The sequence below is a fragment of the Myotis daubentonii genome, chromosome 5 (assembly GCF_963259705.1).
Source record: "Myotis daubentonii chromosome 5, mMyoDau2.1, whole genome shotgun sequence".
Taxonomy (NCBI): domain Eukaryota; kingdom Metazoa; phylum Chordata; class Mammalia; order Chiroptera; family Vespertilionidae; genus Myotis; species Myotis daubentonii.
This window is the reverse complement of record NC_081844.1, coordinates 82,132,612-82,157,495: the sequence shown is the minus strand read 5'-3', so window position 1 is coordinate 82,157,495 and position 24,884 is coordinate 82,132,612. Positions and strand designations below refer to the sequence as shown.

Below are 24,884 nucleotides of genomic sequence, written 5' to 3'. Positions count from 1 at the left end.
AGGGCCAACCAATGTCCTCTACCTTTAATTCATCCATTTATTTAATATTAAGCACCTAACATACCAGGTGGGCAGTCTCCTCCCGCTTGGAGCTCACCTTCTAGCTGGGAAGACCAGCAAGTGAACGAATTCATCCAGTATGATCCGAGCAGAGTTCCTGAGCCCGGGGGCCCCTGAGGCAGTGGGTGCCCAGGAGAGGGTTCTCCAGCCAGACTTGCAGAGTCAAGGCTGACTCCAACCACAGCTCAACCTCCCTTAGGTCCTGTCTTCCTGGGGAATTTTACTCCGGTGTCTACCCTCAATCCCATCAGCTGCAACCCCTAAAAGACTTTGTAGGTAGGTGACTGGCTGAGAAAGGCCAATACACCGATCCTTGACCCCAGTACTTTACCAAGCAGCAACCTTACTCTGTATCTACCCAGGATCCCCTCTCTCCACCACCTCCTCAGACCCACCAGTATGGTTAGAGGGGGCTGGCTGGACAGCAGGCCCATCAGCCCTAAAGCCAGCAGAACCCCTGTGCTCTTCTTTGACTTCCCCAACCCCCAGCTCTGCTTTGGGGTGCTAGCAGGCCAGTGGGACCAGTCGGACCAGCAGGAGGTAGGTACACAGGCAAGGGTAAGAGCCTCCCCCTTCTCGAGCTGCTGAGCCAACGTGGCAACAGGGAAGGGAAAGAAGCCACAGGATTGCTGCTTGGCCCTCAGGGTCCCTGAGAGCCCAGGAACCGGAGAGAAAATGAGAAAGTAACTCAGTCTAGGTTCCCAAAATCCTCCCACCAATTGGACCGGGGACCTGGGGGCTGCAGGAGGCAGGGCAGGCTCGTGATGAGGCTGGCTGCAGGGTGATTAATCTTGTGAGGCCTGTGCGTCAGCCCCCCACTCCTCAGCCTCCCATGGTCAACCCCGCCCGCACTGCCCGGGGAGTTAATCTCCGCTCGGGGACTTCTCACAGCCGCTGTCACGGCTGCATTAATTCTGAGGCAGAGGGAAGCAGGAAGGAAGAAACACAGTGGGGAGGGGGCTTCCTTGGGAAGGTTTCGTGGTCAGCAGCTGGAGAGGAGGGTCCAAAGGATGGGGCCTGGATCCCCTTCAAGGCCCAGCCCTAGATGAAGGGGGTGTGTGTGGGGGGTCGTCCATATTATCCCCCTCAGGCCATCAGAGCCCTTGTACCCCTGGTGGCCTCAAGCCCTGGTCGCCAGCTGAGCCCCAAATGCAGTTTGCAGTTTTGACAGCAGATGTCTCTGCTATTATGATTTATCAAAATGCTGAAGGTAAATAATGTACACATATTTATATGAAAGCAGGGGAGTGGGAGGAGGTGGGAGGGACCGAATGGGGTCAGGGAGCTTTGGGACCCAGGGCTCAGAGCACCCTTGCCTCTGTCCTCGGCTCTCCCCTCTCAGATCCAAAGCTTGACCCTAGCTTGGCCCTGGGGAAAGTGAGCTGGGGTGACATCAAGCCTGCCCAGCCGCCTGCCCAGGCCTGGCAGGAGGTCAGGGAGTGGGTGGACCCGTCTTGCTGGGCCCCTGCCAGGCCTGGGAGGCGGCCACCTGGGGGAAGCAGCTGAGCCAGCCTCACACCTTGGCCCCGTTTCCATGGCTTCACTGTGTCCTGGCTACCGAAGGCTCTGTTGCCTTATCAACAGTGGGCACCACCCTTGCCCTCACTCTCCAAGCCACTCCTCCAGGACCCCAGCAGCTGCCTGTGGATCCCACTGTGACACAGCCAAAACTCAGCCACGGGCGGTGCCCGCTCCTGGGCAGGCCTGAGCTGGGTGAGGGGCTGGGAGTGTGGTAGAAAGACCCCAGGGAGGTGGAGGGGAAGAAGCCTTTGTAGAGTCAAGCTGCACCCACTTTCATCCCCCAAATGCCCAAACCCTGTCGTTTCATTATTTCACCACCCCGTGCCTTCACGCCATACAGTCCTCTTTGTCCCCAAACCTTTCTGGGCTTACGAACGTGTTAACTAACTTTATTGGGTTTCTTTTTGTTTGTTTGTTTTTTTATTGATTTCAGAGAGGAAGGGATTGGGAGAGAGAGATAGAAACATCAATGATGAGAGAGAATCATTGATTGGCTGCTTCCTGCACGCACGCCCCCTACCCAGGATCGAGCTTGAAACCCGGGCATGTGCCCTTGACTGGAATCAAACCCGGGACCCTTCAGTCCACAGGCCGATGCTCCATCCACTGAGCCAAACCAGCGAGGGAGGGTTTTCTGATTTGTAAAGCAATATATATTTTCTGGGGGGGAAAAATTAGAAAATGCAGAAAAGTTAAAGGAAGTCATGCTTGACCCTACTTCCACGTCTGGGCAGGACCACAAGCAGCAAGTGGGGTGGGGTGGGGTGGGGGTTCCTTCCAGCCAAAGCCTGAAGCATAACCAGGTGTTTAAAAGCCGCTTCTGAAAACAGAGGAGCCTGGCTGTGTGCCTTGTGTATGCTTGCTTCTCCCTCTCTGAGCCTCAACGTCCTCATCTATAAAATGGGATAACTGAGTGTGAGGATTCAGTGAGCTAGGGGCTGAGGAAAGGGGCTCTTTCTGGTAAGTTTCCCCTCACCAGTGAACAACACTCCAATTAGAATTGGAAATGCATGAGGAAAAAATGCCCAGAAAGAGGAGATAAGGTGTTTATTCAGTCCACACAGGTTTTCTGGTGCCGGTGCTGTAGACCACACCCCTGAAGCCAGGTGATGTCACCCAGAGTGATCAGTGTAGCGGTGGGGGTAGCACAGGGACTCTAGTCCTGGCCTGCAAGGCTTAAGAAGGCTCCTGAGGAGGTAGCACCTGACAGGGAAGGAAGGCATCAGTCAGGAAAAGGCAACAGGAAATAGACCTCATCTGACCAGGGTAGCTGGACACCAGAACTCACAGACCACTTCCCTGCCCCCAGCGCAGGAGCTCTGCACCCAGGCCTGGAACCTGGAGGACCAGCTCTCCTCCCCTGGGCCCGCCCCGTCTTCACGCCCTGCTGCCTGGAATCTGAGGCAGCCCTTGTTCTCTGGCAGGAGGGGAATTTAATGCCGCTGAGGGATGGCAGGTCGACAGGCGATGAGATGAAAGTGTCCGCTCTGGCAGCTGGGTCGGTGGCCTCAGGGGACCCTCCCGCACCCCCTCCACTTTCCCCAGCCATCTCCACGCAGTGGCAGAAAGAGCCTTCACGGCCCTCAGGGGGTTGTGGACCTCTGGGACATAACTCCCTGGACTGAGGGCTGTGTGACCTTGGTGGGACAGCAGGACCTCTCTGTGCCATTACCTGCCTGCAGGGTGCCTGGGCCAAGGTCTGCATTATTAACATGCTGGTGCCTGCCCGGCCCTCCCCCGCCTTGGTTGTCCTCCCACCGCGGCTGTTGTCAGCAGTGCCTGTCAGCAAAGGGCTTCGGGTGGGCAGTGGGGGACTGGGGCGGGCTGCAACAGTGACCTCCCTCCATCCATCCATCTCTGGCACCTGGGAGGGAGTGGGAGCTGATGCTGCCATCAGGTCAGGCTGAAGTGGCCTTGACTACAGCAGAGTCGTGCGGCCATTACCGCCTCCTTCTTTGTGACAGCCGAGCTAGGTTTAGCCTGGGAATCAAGGCTGGGGCCTCAAGCCAGAATCTATCCCACTGAGCCACCAAGCCCACGTCCCTATTGGAGAAGCTGTGCGTCTTGGCACTATGGGGCGACCTTGCTGTTCTGCAAAGCACCCTGCCCGTGCCCCACCCCACAACCTCCAGCCCTTCTTTCTTGGGAACAGAGAGGCAAGGGCATTTGGCCAAGGTCACCCAGCAAGGGCATGGGAGCAAGCATGCACACACACACACACACACACACACACCATGACTTTGACACATGGTCACCAGGTGACCGAGAAATAAAGAGGACCAGTGTGTCCAGATTCCCAAGACCCCCTTTCCTGTCCATTGAGGAAGCTGATTCTTCCAAAGCAGCCTAGTCTGGCGCAGGGGTCTGGCAGCCAAGGGCCAAGTTCTAATCAGGACCCTGCTCCCATCTTGCTCTGTGACCTGGCACGTCACATGCTCTCTCTGGGCTTTGGTTTCTCACCTATAAAATGCGGAATAACCCCCATCCCCATGACTTTCTGGAGCCAAAGAAGCAAACTTACTGGCCAATTGAAACTATCCCAGACTGAAGGCAGCCTCCAACTAGCCTTGGGCTGAGAAGTACCCATATAAGAGAGCTTAGCTCCTGGCCCCTCGTTACCCAGCACACTACAGCTTTCCTGCACCCTTCTTCCTGCACAACATGACCGGCCACAGCAAGCTCGTAGCAGAGGTTCAAAGGCCCAGTCTGGACTGTTGCGTCAGGTTCAGGGCAGGAGACAGGGGCCCCAGGCAGGGAGGGGAGAATAAGGGCAGCAAGGGACTAGGTCAGGCCAAGCCCGGCTGCTGTGGGGAGGAGGGGGCGCCTGGCAAGCACTGGGCAGGCTGGGGTGGGGGAGGCCTTTGGCGGCCACAGAGAACAAAGAGGCTGGGGTTGCCAGGATATGCAGTGGAGCTGAAGCCCTGTGGTGGGGCTGGGAGAGGGGCCGTGGTGGCCGTGGGAACTGTGCCTGCTGCCCCCACGCCAGCTCTCCCACCCAGGCTGGGCCTCAGAACCAGGCTGGGGGTCATGGGCTGCCAGGGCCCCACTCTGTCCCCAGAGTTGCATGGCTGTCAGGGAAGAGAGCCAGGAAATGCTGTAGACAAAGACACACAAGGCACACAGTGTCGTCATTACTGAGGGTCACAGGTGCACACTGACATACAATGTCATGAGCACACACCCAGGGCACGACCACAGGGTTGCAAGCCAGCATCACACAATCATACAGAGTCGCTGATGTCAGTCTCAGGGCCACACCCTGATGGCCCCCCAGATTCAATGACACAAACCACATAGAATCATCCAGCGTCTGTCATAGGGTCATGCATGCCATACATGATCAATGCTGCATATCCAATGTCCCACATATAGAATCACTCAATGTCACACATTCAGTTGTACACCCTGGTATCACAATGTTACAGGATTACACATGCAATGTCACAGAATATCCCAAAGTGTGGCTGCTGACATCACATACTAACCCACAGCCACAAGAGGTCTCACATCATAGTTTACCACACACTGTCAGAGGCCCATTTGCATGACACACTCAGTGTCACACAAGGCCTCACATGGTTGCCAGGGCCTTTAAGCATCTCTCTCTCTCTCACACACACACACACACACACACACACACACACACACACACACACACACACATGCCACACCACTTGGCTGCATGGAGGCTGGTTTTGACTCCAGCCCCTTGTGCACTCCCGCCTATCCCACCACTGCCTGCCACCCAGGTAAAGGTTCCTGGGTCACCAGGAGGTCAGGCTCCCAACTGTAGCAGAGCGGAGCTGAGGGCACCTCCTGGGGAGGGGAACTGGGCATACTTCACGGGGAAGCCGCCCCTGAATACTTCTCTGTCAGACAGGAGAGCAGCAGGGATGAACCTGTAAGAGAAAGGCAGGGAGGGACAGGATACAGAGATAGAGAAACATGAGAGACATGGAGGCTCAGAGACACAGAAGAGTCAGAGACCAACAGAGACCATCAGGACAGAGCTTCAGAGACAGTGAGCCAGAGCAACAGGCTGACAGACAGGGCTGGGGCTTGCTGGGGAAGGAGTGAGGTGGCGAGGTTTTTAGGGAAGACACACACCTGGGTGGAAGGTGGGGGACATCTTGGTGAGATTTAGGTCAATAGTTTTAAAATAGTAACATCAGCCCTGGCCAGTGTGGCTCAGTTGGTGGAGCGTCATCCCGTTCATCAAAAGGTTGCCAGTTCGATTCCTGGTCAGGGCACATGCCCAGATTTCAGGTTCAGTCCCTGGTTGGGGTACATACAGGAGGGATTGGATTGATGTTTCTCTCTCACATTGATGCTTCTCTCTCTCTCTCTCTCTCTCTCTCTCTCTCTCTCTCTCTCACTCTCTCTCTCAAATCAATAAAAAAAATTTAAAAATAAAATACCACCACCAGCTGCCATTGACCAAGCGCTTAAGATGAGCCAGGCCCTTCCCTAGAGTGATCTCATTTCATCCGAAGGCCCCTTTATGGGAGAGAGACTATTAATTGTCCCCATTTCCCAGATGAGGTAACTGAGGTTTCATCATGTGTTCAGCCTCACAGCTATCCCCACCCCTGCCTGGGGGCTGACCTACCATTTCCACAAAGCAGAGCGCAAAAAGCTGAAGTTGGAAGGGTGAGGGCCTTCAAGGTGAGAGCTTCTCTGTAGTGTGTGTGTGTGTGTGTGTGTGTGTGTGTGTGTTGGGGGGGGGGGCAGGAGCTATGGCTGGGCTGTAAGTTGGCACACTACAAGGTACAGACTGGCTGAGTCACGGCACCCCCCTCCCCCTTGGGGCTGGCACAGGAGCCATCCACCCCGCACCTAAGGGCTGGCCGAGGCCATCTGCAGCTTTTGTGTTGCCAGCAGCCAGGTGGGGGCATGAAGGGGCCTCCAGCCTGGGTGCCCCCTGCTGGCCAGGCTTCCCATCCCCACCCCCCAAGGAGGATCCTTTCCATCCCTTCAAGGTTCCGAGGTGCTGCAGTTTGCCTTGTGCAGGGGGTGAGGGTGCCCCCGCTGCGCACCTCCCCCTACTCCCTGCTGGACGCCCCCATCGGCTGCCGCCTGGAGAGATCACAGGCAGCCACATGAAAGGGAATTTTTCCCAGGCAGAGATGGAGTTGAAAGCAGCCTCCCACCTCCCCCGCCTGCCCCCGCTGTGCCAGGCCAGGCTGCTGAGCTCCTGGTGCTGGAAAGGAGCTTGTGGCACACGGGAAAGGGTTGAGGGTCAGAACCCCAACCAACATGGCTGCTTTTCCCCTCCCAGAAACGATAGAGCCGTCCCATGTCCCTCACCTCTCTGCCCACGCAGCTTCAGACGTAGCTCCTTCCGTCATCCCCAAAGCCCTCACCCACCTGAAGCCAGGCCCCACATCTCCCGGAAGTCCTTCCTCAAGCCTAGCCTGTCTCAGGCCGGCTCCAAGCAGCTGGGTGGGAAGAATGCCTCCCTGTCCAGTGGATGGTAGGCCTCATCCTGCAGCCAGCCGCTGTGATGTGCAGGGTGGGGGGTGTACAGCAGCCATCTCTTCTGGTTCAGGCTGCCCTGGCCTAGACCATGAGGTTCTCTGGGTGACTTCCCGTCATCTGACCTCTGAGGTCCCAGACAACCTTGTGCCAACAAACTTTCTGGGGGTGGGGATAGTCACAAGAGACAAAGCCAGGGATACCCTAGGCCCCAGTCCCATAGCCCTCAGGCCTAAAGAGGGGTCCGTGGGGTCCCTGTGTGTGTGCTGGTTATGAACCCTGGGGACTCACATCAGTGGTTGGGGGAGCACTAGATCCCTGCAAGTAAGAAGTGATAAGAACCTGAACGGGCAGCTCAAGCCCCACCCCCAGGACTGCTGGCTGCTTTGCACTGATCAGGTGCTGTTGACTTTAGATGAATAGAGAAGGTGGCCCCAGGTGAATGAAAGTCCCTGGAGGTTCCGGTTCTGAGGCAGGGGTACAATCAGGCAGGGGAGGTGCTCCAGTACCAGCCACTGCCAGATTAATAACATTTCCATCCTGTCATCCAGGCTGGCTGCTCCTGCTTGCCCCCCGCCTTGTGTATCCAGAGGGCCTCACTTCCCAAGAGATCCCACTCTAAATGTCCCTGGGTGATTCTTCTTCTCCCCCAAGGTGGTCCCAGACAATCCCTGCCCAGCAGCAGCCCCCCAAACCCAAGAGCAAGAAGCCAGCGGTGCTCCATGACACAAACATGCATTCGTTTTATTCACAAAACAGCCTGGTTTCCTAAAACAATACAAACAGCATGTTCATCAGCAGGAAGCTGGCCATGGGCAAGAGGGCCCAGGCCGAAGGGGACCCCCCTGGGCACCCACCCCCACTGGCAGGGGACCACGCAAAGAAGCCCTTTCTTCTGTCGCCATCAGCCAGGCCGGAAAAAAACGGACTTACTTTCTCTAAGGGAAGTAGCCACGATCACGATCAGAACTATCGAGACATGGGCTCCCCAGATCTCAATGAATAAACAAACAGAACTTTCATTTTTGCAAAATCATTGTTGGGGTGGGGGACCCCATTGTGGGGACTGTGGGTGTAGCACGCCTGGCCTGGGCCTGGGGGTTGGGGAGTCTTCTCCCTCCCCCTCCGTGAGCTCCTCAAGGCAGCTCTGTCCACGTGGATGGATACAGAGGGGCTTCAACACGGCGCCATCAACATTCTCTTTATAAACGCGAGTGGGTTCTCCAGGCAAACTATGCACTATTTCATGGTCAGAAAGAATCAAAGGAAGTTTAAATGAGGGTGGAGTTAAACTGTGCTAAATTACAGTAGTGCTTATTAGTAACTAGATTTCAAAAGGTTACAGAAATTTACATTCTCTACACAAAACTGCATCTCCTGCACAGACAACATCGACATCGACACAGGAAGGAAACTGATTGTCCATTCTTTGCCCAGGAAGTCTCGGTACTTTATAGATTCGTCTTTACCTCTTTTTTGTTGTTCTTCCGAAAAAGCAGTTAAATTTTTTTCCTTTTTCTTTTTATACTAGGGACGTGGAGATGTTAAAACGACAACAAAAAATATATATATATAAAAACAGGAATGAAATCTGTGAGAGAATATTTTTGGTTCTAAAGATGGGTGCATCCGTTTGTCTTCGCCCGAATCCCTTGCCGGAGACCACACGAGCAGTGACATTGCACGGAGAGGGCAGCTTTGGGTTCCCGCCGCCGTCACTGAAACCACCGGAAGGCGGCTCCCGTCGGAAGCATCACCTTCTGGCGGGGGCGGGAGACAAAAACAAGGAGAGAGTTCAGTCAGGGTCCGGCTGGGTCTGGCGCAAAGATGTTCCCCGTGGAAGGTCTCGTGGCGGAGGGATGGGCATAGAGTAAAGGCAGCCACCCTGTGGAGTTCCTGCCACCCTGGCCAGGCCAGAGGAGGAGCCTGGAGCACTGGGTCGCTGCAGGGCCTGGAGCACCTTGAGGCCTCCTGAACCACTGTGCCCAGGAAGCCTCCTTCCAGACAAACATCCCTTCCCCTGGTCCAAAGGCCACAAGCACCAGGCGGCTGTGGTGCACCTGGGAGCTGTGTGCAGGTTTCTGTCGAATGAGCTTACGTGTAAGCGTGTGCACTGAACACATATATGGATGGACGCCTTGAGCTCTGCTACGGTGTGTAGCGTGTTTGGAGCTGTGGTGGGGAGAAAGGATACTTGCTATGTTTATTAAGAGGCTACGTCTATGTGCACTGGGCAGGGGGGTGTGTGTGTGTGTCTACAACAGACGAGAGCGGGTGCCGTTGTGTGCATATAGGTGTATTCTCTGGGCAGGAGAGCAGATATATGAGGTTTGGGGCTCAGGGGGTGGGTAGCCACGGCTGAGATGCCATTATTGTTTTCCAACCATTCTGGACATTTGCATCAAGCCCACTCAGAGGGGTGGGGCCAGGGCAGGGGCAGCAGGCAGAAAAGATACTTGTGTACCCAGGCCTGGCACCACAGCTGGGCTGACACAGCTGGGGGAACAGGGACAGGCCTAGCCTCGAGGCAGAGAGAGAGCAATATGGGAACCATTTGGCCTTCTTTAAGCCAATCCCATAGTGGACAGGCCTTGCCCACACCCCAGGCTCACCACCTAACTCCTGGCCCATAGGTTCCTGGTCATTGGCTGTGCAACCAGACTGATCTTGGGGCCTCAAGGCACCCCAAATATATCAATGAGGTGTCTAGAACCAGGGTTTTTCCAGGCTTCAGAGCAGGGCTGCCAGCACTGGAGCTGCCCTATCCTTGAGTGGCCTTGGGGGAAAGGCGAGGCTCTGAAGGGACAAGTGATAGGGTTACCTTAAAGCCACAGGGTCCATGGGACAGAACCCTGTCAAATGGGACAGGGGAGAGTCCCAGAATCTTAGGTCACAGACGGGAAGCTTTAGGACATGTCTGAAATTTGGGAAGTTGGGATGTGTGTGGGAATCTCAATACCTGACCCAGAACTCCCGGGGGGCCTGGCTGGGAAGGCGAGGCCCTTGCCTGGAGTTTCATGCTTGCCTTGCAAACTACAACCTAATGGGATGTCAGGATGTGGCTCTGATGTTGGGGGCAGTGAACTGGTGTCTCAATGACTGGCCTAGAACCCCAGAGCCCAGGGACTGGGCGTCCCCCAGGCCCTCACCCAGGCAGGAAAGGTGGGGCTGGGGGTGGGTTTGGACTGCCAGACAGACACAAGAGCCCACACACCTCCCTCTAAGGCGCCGTTACCTCCAGAGCAGCGGAAGGCTTCTTTTTGAGTTCCTCACATTTTCTGAATTTGCAAATCTGATGGCCAGTCTTTCGGTTCCTACAACTGCTGCACTGCTCGCAGTTGATGCGCCGCCGGCAGGGCGGGCACATGCCGCAGCGTTTCCGCTTCTTCTTGCCTGAGCTGATGGCGGAGGCCAGCTCGCCCTGCATGGGGTACTCGGCCAGGCCTGCCATGTGCAGCGCACTCTCAGCCAGGAACACACCCGCCGGGGTCATGATGAAGAGGCCTGGGTTGATGGGGAAGGTGCCCAGGTAGGGGAAGTCGGACTGGCCATTGAGGGCTTCGGCACCTGCCACGGCCTCCATGTCGGGCAGGCCCGCGCCCGCCTCGCTCATCAGCGGTAGGTGCTCCTGCACCACGCGCTTTAGCATCTCCGTAGACTGCGCGAACTGCTGCAGCGTCAGCTGTCCTTCAGCTGCTAGCTCCGTGGCCCGCTCAGCCTTGCTCAGCAGGCTGGCCACAGCACCACTTTTGTGCTTTGAGGTAGGGTTGCTTTTGTCCACAGCCAAGGCTGCGGCCAGGTCGTGCCCATTGGCCAACAGGGAGGCAGCAGCTGCGGCTGCAGCAGCCTTGTCGGCAGACTCCCCACCCATCATGCTGCCACCGCCACCGCCCCCACTGCCCCCGAAGGAAGAGTAGTGGGAGAGAGGGCGGGAGCGGCGCAGGCTCTTGTTGAGGGGTTCGCTGATGATGCCGCTTTTGTTCCGACGTTCGGGGGGTGGTGCGTCATCGGCCACGGAGGCTGGTGCAGCAGTAGCCACCGCTGCACTCTTGTTGGCCACTCCTGCCTTTGGGCCACTGCCACTGCCGCCATTGGTGGTGTTGCTACTGCCACTGGTGTCCTGGGAGCCACTGCTGAGGCTCGACATGGTGGGGCCGAGGCCCAGACCCGGGTGCTGGGGGAGCCTGCCAACTGTGGGAGTCCTCAGACAAACGCTGGGCCCTGCTGCCCACAACAGAGACGCCTGGTGGGCCGCGATGCTCAGGGCAGGCACATGGTCAGCTGTTCACGTGGAAGTGTCTTCACTCTGTCAGGACAAGAGGACACAGCGTCAGAGCAGTGGTAAACATCTCCTCCTCTACCGCCACCACCGCCACCACCAGTATCTAACAACCACTAGGCATTTAATAAGTGCCAGCCCGTGCCCATAGGTAGGATTTTTAAACTTGTATTATCTCAGTTAAGACTCACAAGAACCCTATGAAGTAATGACTAGTAATATCCTATTTTATAGATGAGGAAGACAAGGTTTAAGAGAATTGACTAGCCCATGGATGATAAATGAAGTGGCTCAGCCAGAACTGCCTTGCTCGGATCTGGGAGACCTGATGGAGGCAGGCAGTCCTTCCTGGGCTGAGAGCTGGAGATGTTCATTGACCTTGGGGAGATTATAAAGTCACCTTCTACTTCCTAATCTTCCTTCCCTGGCCCAACTATGGAGGAGTTGGAACAGCCTCTGAAGGGTAGACCAACAGAAGGTGTAGACCAAAAAGTGTGGGAAGCTGCCCCTGGATTTTCATGGGATATTCCTATCACATCAATGATCTCAAGGCTTTGGTAAGTCCTGCAGGTAAAGAAACAGTTTGCTGTTGTTTAACAGAATTTGCCAAATAAGAGCTCAGAAACCTTATTTCAAGGAGCATGTATCCTGCTACAGGGCAGACAGGATACTATGCCAGAGGACAAGCCTTCACCTGCAAGAGTGGGGGACACGCGTGTGCACACATCAGCACACACGTCCTTCTCACTCTCAAACCACAGACCCCACTCTTATCTCTACTCAGGCCTCACTGCTGTGTTCCAGCCTGACTTCCAGATGGACCTGGGCTGTGGGCAGGCGGGACCTCTGGCTGGTGCAAGTTGGAACTGAGATTAGGTGTGACCCTTCCCAGGACAGAGCCTGTTCTGCTCAGGCCCCAAGACTAAGGCACATGAGCAGCCGGGCTCCTTGGCCAGGAGCTCTGGGAGGAACTGTTCCAGATGGAGCGGAGTGGCAGTTTCCTCATCAGCCCTGGCTCTCTAGCATTCCTTCCCTGTCTGCTTGCCTTGGCCTAGCAACCCCCAGAAAAGAGGCGGGAGGACAGGGCTCAGCCTAAGCAGCTGGTGGATCAAGGGGGAGGCACACATCTGGCTGGGCCTGCCCCGCCCTGGCCTTGGGGGCGGCACACACTGCATCTTTGTCCCCAGGCAACCCCACCATCCCCCAGTCACGGGACTCAGCGTGTCCCAGGAGGTCATCTAGTCCAACCCTCTGCACAGACAGAGGAAAATCGAGACCCCAAGCAGGCAGGGCCTCTGCCCCAAGACTGCTAAGCCGTGGTAACGAGGAGGAGCAAGGGTAGGAAAGGGAAACCCTTATCTCCAGGGTTTAGTAGAAAGCCAGGCACTCTTTGGCCTGCCCCAGTGGGCACCAGCCCACCGAGGCTCCTTCCTAGTGAAAGTAGATGAATGGTGAGGAAGAGCTGGGCAAGCTGGCAGATTCCACCAGGACAAACCCAGGAGGGCCTGTCCAGGCTGGGCTTCAGGTGTCACCGACGTCAGAGTTGTAGTAAGAGAAAGAGGGTCATATATCCCCAAGGATAGCTTTGCTCCACCCTACCTCCTAAGGGCCAAGCCCAGGCTAGCTCTTCGGCCTCTCTCCTCAGAGGTCAGTATCCCTCCAGGCACCAGTGACCCTGGCTAGGTGTTGGGGACTAGGGCTAGCGAGATCAGGCCAGAGACCATCACCACAAGTCAACTCACCGAGCTCCTGCCCATCTGAGCTCAACTACCCAGCCCCAGACGACATTCCCAGCAGCCCGACAGGAGAAGGCAGGCGCCCGAGGGTTGGAGAGCTGGGGAGGGGAGCAGTCTGTGCCCTAGCCCCTGTGCGCATCCCCCCCCCCCCCCATGCCTCTGCGGCCTGCTGGCTGGTGGCAGAAATCGATAGCGGCATTAACTCTGCTCTTGCTCTACTCACCCCCCCACCCTCCCCCACCTCCCAGCTCCAGGATCTGGCTCTGCGTGCGGGGCTGGCAGGTCAATTAGAAGTCAGCTCCCTCCAACACAGCCCGGCCTGCGTTCAGGGCTGGTGCTCCGGCTGAACCTCCCTGCTTTGTCTCCATCCTGCGTCTCATGTGTTGGGGACCAAACCTCATGTTCTGTTCATCTCTGGCCCTGTCTTTGAATCCCTCTTTAAATCTTCCATTTTCTGTCTTTTCTCAGGGACTACCCTCTCCCAGCCCCCCAGGTCCTGGGACATGCTGAGCTCAGGAGCCGAGGACGTGATATGTCATTGAACAGGTGCTGCAGGCAGAACACTGTGGTTTCTCAGCCACAGCAACTGAAGGTGGGGAGTACACAAGGGGAACTGGCATGCAGGCTCACTATCTTCAAACCCCAGAGTGGGCAGACACCAACACTTAGTCCCCAAGTCCTGGTCCCTTAGATGGTCCAAATCTGCCCCTCTACCTGGCTCATCCCCTCCTTCAGACCCTGGAAAAAGCTGATGCCCTGGTCTCAGTGGACCCCTGACCACAGGGCGTTTGCTCTACTCGTGGAACGGGAGGACATAAGAGAAGGCCATCTCCCAGGCCCCAGCCTTCTACTGCAGGGCACACAGCAACCCTTCCCAGGCCAGGAAGGGCCTGGCAGTGCCAAGGCAGCAGGGGAGGAGCTGGGGCTGCGTTGAAGCGGAGCGGGAATGAGCGGGAGGGAAAGCTGGCGGGCAGGCGGGCGGCGGCGGGCGCATCCATCATCGGCCCTGCCAGGAACGCATCCAGCCCCCAAAAAGAAATACTGCGCCTGAGGAGGGACAACAAAGGGCTCCGTTTCATCAGCAATGTGGAGCCAGCGCCCCGCCGCCCCGCCAGGCGCGGTCAGCCCACAAAGGACCCCTTTGTCCATGCAGGAGCCGGGCCGGCCAGGAGCTGGGACCAGGGGCTGACGGGCGGGACAGAGCCCGAGGGGGGTGCAGGGGGGTGGGGGGGGTCAGTCTTAGAGAGCTGGGGGGCAAAGGGGAACATGGGGGCTGAAGAACAGAGACAGGTGGTGGGGACAGAGGATCATGAGACAGAGAACTGAGGGGTGGGTCCGAGAAAGGAGGGCTTGAGAGGATACGGCACATGGTGGAGGCGAGAGGACACAGCATCACAGAAAGCAGAGGAGGCGTGGCCAGGCTCAAAGAGACCCAGCGCACCAACCCAGGTCTGAGCGACATGGAGGCAGAGCCCTGAGGAGAGAATCCCAGACTTGGGGACCTGGGGACCAAGAGAAAGCAGTTGATCATACCCATGGGAGAGAAAGGTAGAAGGGGAGGTTTGGGGGAGACCAGATGAGATCCACTCCCTAGGGCCCCAGCCCGCTCTGGCCGGAGGCCTCAGGGCTTGGCCATGGGGACCAATCTCTGTGGGTTCAAGTTCACTCGCTGGGCTGGGAAGAGAGAGAGTCAAAGCTGGGGCCACTCTCCTGTCAGTGGGCCACCCCTTGTCTGTGACCCCAGACCCTGGTCAGCCCCAGAAGGCAAAGACTCTGCCTTTCTCTACCCAGCTCCCTTAGTGACACAAAGGCTCCCGTAACTGACCAACCCTATCAGCTAGCATTTACTGAGCACTTACTGTGTCCCAGGCCCTGTGCTCTTATGTTTTACATTCTTCTCTCCCTCCTTGACTCCTTTCCAGAATCTGGGAAATAGGAACTTTTAACCAGTTTTAGAGATGAGGAAATTAAGGCTCAGAGAGATTCGAGCTGTCAGGACAAGGTCAAACAGCTGGTGCTGTTTGGGGTAGAACTCGAACCCAGAGCTCAAGTGTTAGTTGCCACCCTGCTCTGGCGACTGCTTTTGCTCACCTGGGCAATTGACAAGAATAGTCCAGAGCAAGGTGACCCAGCTACCCCGAGACTGCCTCCATCTCCCAGAGTTGTTACCGTGCCTGTCACCTTAACGTGGTCAGGGGGTGAGCTGTCACAGACCCCCAGGGGAGTACCCCCACCTGGGGGGCTTGGAAATACCCAGGCAGGAACCCAGAATGCTGGGCCAGTGACAACATAATGCCAACTGACAATGAGGTCACCGGAGGTGGTAGCTGTACCTTCACCCCACCCTCAGCCCCAGAGGAACCAGGATTCACCCCCAATAGAGCTCTGTCTTAAGCTTCTCATGCCAGACAGCAGGGGGTGGGGCACGGGGGCACCGTGGCGAGGGATGGTACTGTCTGCATGTAGACGTGCACGCAGGTGGCCCACAGTGAGACGTTCTCGTGCTCAGTTACACACAGCCCCCAACCGACCCAATAGCAGCCCCATGCCCTGGGCTGCTGAAGACAGGAAGGACACAGACCTTCTGGAAAAGGGCGCAGGAGCTGGGCCACCCAATGTGAAACAAGAGCAAGAAGGGAACCGAGTGGGGCATGGGATGAAGGGCCTTCCTGGAAGAAGGGGCCAGTAGCCTGTGAGTTGAGGATAAAAGAGAGGTTAGCAGGGGGGACACAAGCCTGAAAGGGTTCCTAAGAAATGGAGGAGTGGCTGTGAGAATTTTTTTTTATTGCTTTACTGAGATATAGTTAATATACTATAAAAATCAGCCATTTATAAGTGGCTGAACAATTCAATACTTTTTCATAAATTTACCGAGTTGTACAATTACTACTACCAAGAGCAGAGTGTGAACAAGGGGCCAACCCTCCCTCCCTCCCTCCCTCCCTCCCTCCCTCCCTCCCTCCCTCCCTCCCTCCCTCCCTCCTCCGCTGGCTGGAACAGCCTCCCAGCTGTCCCTTCTGCTGAGGCAAGGCCTCCTGGAGGAGGCTGCATTTCAGTGGGGACTTCAGGGCCCTGCAGGGGAGCCAGAGCTGCCACAGCCCAGGCAAGCCAGCTTTGCAGACTTTCATGCCCTGGCTCAGCCGTGGGCAAACTACGGCCCGCGGGCCGGATCTGGCCCGTTTGAAATGAATAAAACTAAAAAAAAAAAAAGACCGGACCCTTTTATGTAATGATGTTTACTTTGGATTTATATTAGTTCACACAAACACTCCATCCATGCTTTTGTTCCGGCCCTCCGGTCCGGTTTAAGAACCCATTGTGGCCCTCGAGTCAAAAAGTTTGGCCACCCCTGCCCTGGCTCATCGCAGTACTTCCCCCACAGTTCCACGCTCACTCCTGGCATCCCTGTTCCACCCTCTTAGACTCCTCCACCCACCCTGGTGGGCCGGTCTCCTTGGCCTCCAAGGGAGGCAAGATGGACAGACAGACTGATGGAAAACTGGCCAGTGGTGGCAGGCAGTAGACCACAGGCTATGGTGGTTGAACTGAGCTGAGCAATTGGGTGCATGTGTGTGTGTGTGTGTGTGTGGGGCCGGGGGGGGGGGTTCCGTCTCTGATTTCCATGATTCAGCCTGGGGAGTTTCCAGAGGGAACAAAAGCCCCACTCAGGCCCAAGGAGATGCCCATGGGACACTGGTCTTGGAGGCTGGGAGAAGTGCAGACCTGGCCAGAGAGCAGAGCACAAGTCCAGCTACGAATGGACACACATACAAGGACACATTGACCATTCCCAGCACCTAGCAGATGGCCTGGGGTGGGACATGTCCTCAATACACTAGGGTCTCCCCAAGACTACTACCCCAAAATTGACTGCCAAGAACAGAATAGGGGGCTGCAATCATGTTTCCTGGATTCCACACCCCCTGACCCTCTTATACCCCTCCTCCCAGGGCAGGCACAACCCCCCTGCCTGGGGACAGAAACAGGCTGCTGAGAAAACCCCAGGAGTACATGGGCTCTGTGCTTCCTCACAGAACTCCCAAAAAGTTCTGGAAGAGGGGATCAGCCTATTTCATGGATAGGAAAACTGAGGCCCGGGAGGAATACCCTGACCTGGGGCTCGAGGGAGTGAGGTGCAGAGCCCGGGACACCTCTAAAAGACAAGGCCTTCCTCAACAGCCAGGTTCCTTCTCTGGACGAGTGAAAGGATGAGGAGGGGTCTTCCTTGCAGTGTGACCTTGGCCTATGGCCTCTGAGCCCATTTCCCCATCTGTGAAGATAAGAGCTAACATGAGTGAGGGCCTCCCTGTGTGCCAAACACTGATCATTCCTTGTCTCATTGAATCCTCATACGTACTTTCTTAAGGATTATTATTGCCCCTTTTAGAGCAGTTAATTTGATAAGCAGTTATGATGTAGAGAAAATGATGCCTTCCCCATTGAAAACCACCTGGACCTTAGCTAACGTTTTGCAAAGTGGTGACATCAGCCTGGAACCAGAGCCCGTACACGTGCTTAGGACCTCCCTGCTTGTGGCTCTCACTACTAGGCAAGCCAGGGAAGGCCAGTTCAGACACTTGGCCCAAGGAATTGGGGGGGGGTCAGTCTTTCTGCAGTTTGGGGGGGGTGTTATGACTGGCTAGGGGACTGGAGTCCTGAGGTCTAGGTTTGTGCCTCCATCTTTTCCTTCCCCATTAACTGTGACCAAACCTTTCCCTCACACTGAACCCCAGTTTCCCATTGTAAAACGGAGAATGGTTCTTATTCTTCATCCCAAACTGCAGGAGTCATGATTCCAGAGGGGTCCGTGGGGAAGGAGGTAGAGAATACAGAAAAAAAAAAGAAAAGAAAAGGGAAAAACAAAGACTCCAGAGTGTGACAGGGTCATTCTCCAAATCCTAACAGTGATGGCGAACCTATGACACGCGTGTCGGAGGTGACACGCGAACTCATTTTTTTGGTTGATTTTTCTTTGTTAAATGGCATTTAAACATATAAAATAAATATCAAAAATATAAATCTTTGTTTTACTATGGTTGCAAATATCAAAAAATTTCTGTATGTGACACAGCACCAGAGTTAAGTTAGTGTTTTTCAAAATGCTGACACGCCGAGCTCAAAAGATTCGCCATCACTGTACCTAGGAGCACCCCAGAGAGCCTAAATTGGTCCTTGATTGGTGATCTACAGCTAGGGAAACTGAGGTCCAGAGAGAAGGGTTTGGGGTTAGGTCATAGGGTTGGGACTAAACCCCAGATGATGTGAGACTTACTGGGGTGAGCAGCATCCAGCCCCCTCCTGCCTCCATCTCCCCAGATGACTTGATGACGGCAGGCCCTAATAATGAGTGCATACTCTCTGCCAGGTGCTAAGCATTTTACTCACTGAATTCTCTCTATAACTTTAAAATTATTATCCCTATTTACAGATGAGGCAACTTAGGTTTAGGGAAATAAAGTCACCTGACTAAGGTCACCAGGTCTGCCTGAGGTCACAAGGCCAATTCGTGGCAGAGCCAGGACCTGAAACCAGGTCTGTGTGACTACAGGGCCTGGCTCTCCAACACTGGCCAAAGGCTCTGAGGCACATGGAGGGAGGGATTTGGGCTTTTCAGCTCTCAGTCCAGGGGAACCCTCTCTAAGTTTCCCATGGGTCCTGGCTCTCGGGCTCTGGTCAAAACACGTTAGGGCACTGTTGTAGCAAAGTCTGCCGCTGTACCCTAAGGCCCAGGAAAAGACAGGGGAAGGGGCTGCGGGTGGGCCGGACAGGCCAGGCTGGGCCAGAGCTCCGGGCATTCCGGCGGCCTCCGCAGGAAGCAGAATGGGACGGAAACCGGCTCCTGCCTCCTCCCCCAGAATCCTGTGGGCAGCCCAGCCGGGCGCACAGAGGCCCTCTTTGTGCCTGCCCCAACCCGCCACCCGCGGCTGGCCCAGGGTTTTGAGTTTCCTGGGGGGTGGGGGCCCTGCCCCTGCTAAACCTCCAGCTACCTCCCCCTCTGAGGGGCGGTCACAGCAGTCCACAGCTGGAGGAGGAAGTGAGAGGATGGCCAGGGATACCCCAGAGACCCTCGGGGGCCTGGAGTCTGCCCACATCTCATCCCCCCAACACGTACACACCCTAATCAGGAGCTGGAGGTAAGGCAGAAGGTCCAGTGCCTGAGAGGCCTCCCGCGAGCCTGCCCTCGCTGCCGGCAGCCACCAAGCCCATCATGACGCCCTCTGGGACCCCATCCCACTCCATCTTGGTGCTCTTGGGCTCAGGGTGCTGTGCATAAAGAGTCTGGCCATGTGGGTAGAGCAGCCATCTGTCAACTGCCATTTCCCACTGTCCAGGGGCTTCCTGGAAACACAGAGCACACCAAGGGGGAGGTGTCAAGCTCCCTTCATCATTTCAGGGGACAAAAGCCCCTTGGGTGGCATAACTGTGCTCAGGGAACACTAGGCCCCACGGAGTGAGCTCGGGTCGGAGTACTGGGAGGAGCAGCACTATGGACAAGGATAGCTACGTGTGTCCGCCCGGGAGGTGTGTCCGACACCTGTGCATGCTGTGTGCATACGTGTGTCTGTGGTGCCTAGGTGCCTGTGGGCTTCAGCATTGAAGTGTACATGGAGCTTATATACCAGTGTAGTCTGTAGAGGCCTCTGTGTGACCTCCCTGTGTAAAAGTGAAACGTGTGCCATCTACACCGGTGATGTACCTGAATGCCCGAGAGTATGTGTGCAAGTATAGTGGTTTACACGGTGGGTAGATGTTTGTGGGTTCTTCGGGCCTGTGGGTGTCAACACATCTCTGCCACGTGTACACCAGTGTGTGTGTGTGTGTGTGTGTGTGTATGTGTGTGTGTGTACTGTGAGTAGTATCAGGGCTTCTAAGGGGTCTGGGATGTGAGTCTGAGGCCCAACTGGGCCGGGGATGATGCAGACAGGAACTGATGCCAGGTGCTGGGGCCCCTATGGAAACAGGAAGCTGCCCACAGGTGCACTGGGGCTGTGGTGAGGCTGGGCTCCACCCAGCTTCAGTTTGTCCCCCTGAGAAACCAATCCAGGGTTCCACTAGCCTGTCACAGCCATGAGGGAGGCACCTGCCTTGTCTGCATTCAAACCCCAACAGCTCTGGCCAGAGTCTCTACCCGCCTGCCTGGCCTGAGCATGAAAAAAAACACTGGAAAACAAAAGCCCCCAGACCGAAGGCCCTCCCTGCAGAGGCGTGGGGGAGGCAGGCAAGAGGCGGGAGGCGGGAGGCTGAGGAGGAGGGAGGTGTCGCTGCCCGCCACAGCCCCGGAACACAAAAATAATGAGGCGAGAGGGGCCGTGGGGCCGAGCCGGCTGGTTCCGGAGTCGCTATCTGACCTTGACAGATGCCACAGCTGGGCGCCTGGAGAGGAGCTGCAGCCACAGCGCTGCAAAATCCCCCTACCCCCCTCCGCCTCCCCCAGGCCAGGTCGATGGAGGTTCAGGCAGGCCCCAGCCACAGGAAGCCACCCCACCAGGTGGGAGCGGGGAGACCTGAATGGGTCCCAGTCAGGGGTGAGGGTGGGGGCGTGGGAGGGTATGGAGACAGGGGAGTGGGGGCAGGGCCACTGCAGGGCAGGGAACGAGGTCTCCCGAGGGTGCCCCGGTCCTCAGGTATGGCTCTACATATCAGAAACACACAGAGTGTGATGTGCCCGTGTAACTGTGAGGCGGAGCGTGTGTGGGGAAGGGAAGTAAACTGTGAGTGTGACAGAATCAAAGATCATACTTCGGTGTGTCTTTGGGGTTCACACAGGCTGGGGAGATGGGCTGATGTCCCTGAAACGGGTGTGGCCACGTCACACAGGGGTGGGCACTGATAATTCCCCTGCCCCCTTCCAGAGCCACAGCTGTCCTGGCGGGGGCCAGCCGTGCTGGGAGCCGGGGGGCAAAGAGAGACACAGGCCCCACCACCAAGTTCTTCCACGAGCAGCCAGACCAGTGCCTGGTCTCCCCTCTCCCACGGTGGCAGTGGTCCCCAGCACGGCATGGCATCAGCGAAGGGCGTGGGGTAGGGCACCGCCACTCCGGGGACACCAGTGAGGGGTTGGGGTGTGAGCTGCAGGAGGGGATGCTGCGCTGGAGGTGGATTAGCAATTCCGAGCACTGGCTGCATAATTAAAAAATCATTACGGGCAGGCGGGCAGAGCCCGGCTCATGCTCAGAGCGGGCGGGGACACTGCCATGGCGCTCCCCCTCCCACCGCTTCCCCCGAGGAAAAATCCCACCTGCTAATATAATTATGGAAAAACACAAGCACAGAAATTCGGTTTCAGCAAACAACGTGCCTGAGTGCCCAGGGCCTGCCTGGCCCTCAGCACAGAGAGCAGGCTGGTCACTGGTGCCCAGATCTCTTGGCACGGAGGCCGGCCCTGCCGGGTCCACATCCAGCCCCTGACCTCACCTCCTCGGCAGCCCCCAAGAGAGGGGAGTGGGGGACAAACGAAACCTCAAATCCCCAATCCAGAAGAAGACGAGTCAGCCCTGATAGTTTACCAACGGGGAGACGGAGGCTGAGCAACCTGTGTGAGATGACTTTGTCGGTGGCAAAGCTGGGAGGAAGAGTTGGATCCCGCTGCACCCAGCCACCACCTCAGGCGCTCACCGCCCGCACCCCGCCCCTCCCCGCGTCCCTCCAGCTTCCATCTCATCAGTTCTTCTCCCCCCTCCACTCTCCCGGAGACTGAATGGGCCTGTCCAAGCCATGTACCCGCCACTACCCGGAGCCTACACACACCGTCCGCCGCAGTGGGGCCCCGGGAGCCCCAGCCTCCCCCGTTCAGGGACAGGGAGTCCTGGCTGTCTGGGTTAAGCTGGGCGAGCAGAGCGGGCTCCCGCCCGAGGAGCGCGGCCAGCTCTGGGTCACAGACCCCAGAAGGGCAGCAACAGCCGCCATCACCTCGGGCCGCGCGGGCGGCGGGGAGGGGAGGGGAGGGGAGGGGAGGGGAGGGGAGAGGAGCGGCCCTAATTAGCCGGCCTGGGACCCGGGCGGGCGGGCGCCGGGCGGCAGACGCAGCAGCAGCCGCCGCCGGGGCGCGCAGGCACGTCCGTGGCCGGCCGGGAGGCGGCGGGAGCCGGAGGCGGCGGGAGCCGTGGCGCCCTGCGATGCGGTGGGACAGGAGGCCTGGGAAGGCGGGCGCGGAGGTTCCGCACCGGGCGGGCGGGCCTGCCTCCCCTCATGCCTGGGTGCCACCAGGCACAGCAATTAGAGGCTTTCAAAGTTTGTCCTTAATTGGTTTCATTTTTGCCTCATAAATGATTCATGGCCCCGGAGGTCTGGGAGGCGGCGGGAGTGGCCGGGGAAATTTGGGGAGGCTGTTGCCTGGAGCCAGGCCCCCTACCTGAGGCTGGAGACGGCACGGCCCACGCCCAGTGGATGTTGGGCCGGGGAAGCCTTGGGCAGGTGGGATCTTCCAGCAAAAATAAAAACCCAGGCCCTCTCCTCGGGGCACTGACTAATTAGAAACTGCAACTTCTCTGCAGACCAGAATTCTGCCCAGGCCCAGAGCCACTGCAGCTGCTAGGGCCCTGGGAGCATGAATAATAATGCGACGGTAAAAATAAAAATAAATAAAAATAACAGTGCTAGTGATGATAACGATGGGGAACGCTTAAGGAGTTCGTACTAAGTCCCAGGCATCCGTTATTTACTTTAATCCCCTCCCCACCAAGCACTACCAGGGAGAGGTGCCAGGATCCCCATTTTACAGGTAAAGAAGCAGAGGCTGGGAGAAATGAAGGCCCGCCACCTGATGTCAAAAATCCCCTCACTCCCTAAGCTCTCAGGAGCACAGGGCTCAAGGCTGGACACCCAGAACGCGGCCTGCAGCTGGAGCAGGAGCTGCAGGCCCCGAAGAAGTCTGGGAAGTAAGTTCCTGAGGTCTCCAGGAAGACCCCAGAGGAACAGCAGCTCCACACCCATCTGGGCCAAGTTAGCTCTGCCCCTCAAAAAACTGTAACCTTAGCTGAGCAACATGCTCACGGGGCCATCTGTAAAATAGGAAAACAGGAGCCCTATAACCCACGTCCAGCACTAACTCTGCGCTGGGCATGGGATATAGAAAGATGCCATGGACCCCGCCCTCAGGAAGCTCCCAGTCTAGGGGGGAAGTGGACAGACGCACACAGAGAAGGGTTACCAGTCTATGCAGAGAACCCCAAGTGTCCAGCCAATGGCCTCACGTACTGGAGTGGGTGGTGGTGCCAACGAGGGCGTTTGGAGGAGGTGAGGTGGGCAGAGGAAGCTTCTTCCCTCTGACCCCTTAAGCCCTTAACCAGCCCACAAAGGGTGCTCAGGAGCCGGTGTGTCCCGCTCAAACCCAAGACTAGAGGGCAGTCCTTGAAGAAACCCAGAACTACAGACTGCATCCCTGATATGGAACACCAAGTGCTCGGCTCAGCCGCTCATGATGGTCACTTTTATTCTGAACCACTATGAGAGGCGAGGCCTACACCAGGGGTGGGGGACATCTGGCCCACAGGCCGCATAAGGCCCGTGAAATCATTGGCCTGGCCCTGCCAAGGCATGAAAGGTGAGCTAATGAAATGTCTGACCAAGTACAGCAGGCTAATTTTTAAGTTGACAATTTTGTATGGCACCAAGCAAATCTGAGTGGATGCTGTATAGACTGACTCCCCCTAGAGGCCCCAGGACTCTGGGCTGTTAGGTCCCAAACCTGCTGGCCGTCGCAGTCCCGTTGGCTCCCTGCTGTCCCACTCAGCCCAATGCCAAGGTCAGATGCTTCAAACAGTTATACCTCCCTGCACCGCACCAGAGCCTTCTGAGTGGTATATACGGCCATCCCTGCTTCTCAGATGAGGAAGATGAGGCTCAGAGAAGCTAAGGGACCTGCCTAAGGTCACACAACCTCTTGAAAGCCCAAATTCTTCACCTTGCTGGCCTCCTGCCGTATCTCTGACCTGTCCCTGGCTTAGCCACCTCGTGCCCCAGCCCTGACCCTCTTCTATCTGGATAAGACTGTACCAAGCCCACACTCCTCCAGACACTCGAACTTAGTTGGGCTGTTGTAATGAGGGGCCCTGGAAGTGGGGCCCCTGTATACTGAGGGAGCCCTAGGATATGGGGCCTCCTGCCTTAGCCTCGCTGGGATATCCTGAAGTTTGGGTGGGGTGGTGGGGGAAGCCCCTACTGTACACAGAAATATCTGAGGGTGGGATGTGTGTGTGTGGGGGTCAGGAGGGGGGGACACAATGGTTCCAGGAGTGCCAGGGTAAAAAGGGTTGGTCATATTCTCAGGCCTTCTCCTTGGGAAAGAGAGTCAACTTCAAGGCTCCTGTCACTGACACTTGGGAGGGACCGGACACCCAGAACACTGCCTGCCAGGTGGATCAGGGAGCATTCAGCCCTTGGGAAGAAGCCTAAGTGTTATATGACCCCCTACCCCATCCTGCTGGAGGATACAGCTGAATGACTTGGGCAAGTCACATCCTCTCCGAGCCTCAGTTGCTTCATCTGCACAATGGGCCCAATAATGTCCCTGAGCCTTTTGGAAAAGGTACAGGTTTAGACGGTTCCTTGAGAAAAGGGATTCGGAAGAGCTGGACAAAACCTTCAGTGGTCTATGTCAGCGGGGGCACTTGAGACAATAGGATCGGTGTACAGTAGAAGCCTGACAATGGCTTGTTGAACATACAAACAAGTGGCTGAGTTCTCAGGATGCCACGTTTATCTCAGCAGATTCGGTTGACAAACCCTTTCCAGGTGCCCACTCTGGGTCACAACACTAGTCTGTGCTTTCTTCCTCACTGTGCATCTGCTGCCCGTCCCAGGGCTGCCCAGCC

The 24,884-nt window shown here is 56.7% G+C and overlaps 1 protein-coding gene across 4 annotated transcripts in view; it reads right to left on the bottom strand.

The window, feature by feature from the left end:
• Positions 1-7,775: 7,775 nt before the first annotated feature.
• CXXC5 (CXXC finger protein 5) overlaps positions 7,776-24,884 on the bottom strand; it is a 33,669-nt gene continuing 16,560 nt past the window's right edge. For 3 of the 4 annotated variants that reach the window (XM_059698569.1, XM_059698573.1, XM_059698570.1), the window contains exons 2-3: positions 10,292-11,362; positions 7,776-8,816 (exon numbers count right to left, since the gene is read on the bottom strand). In XM_059698569.1, coding sequence (XP_059554552.1) covers positions 8,772-8,816; positions 10,292-11,203 — 957 coding nt within the window. In that variant the 5' untranslated portion in view covers positions 11,204-11,362 and the 3' untranslated portion in view covers positions 7,776-8,771. Of the gene's footprint in view, positions 8,817-10,291; positions 11,363-15,652; positions 15,743-24,884 lie in introns of those variants that run through there. The other variant, XM_059698571.1, reaches the window with a different exon arrangement.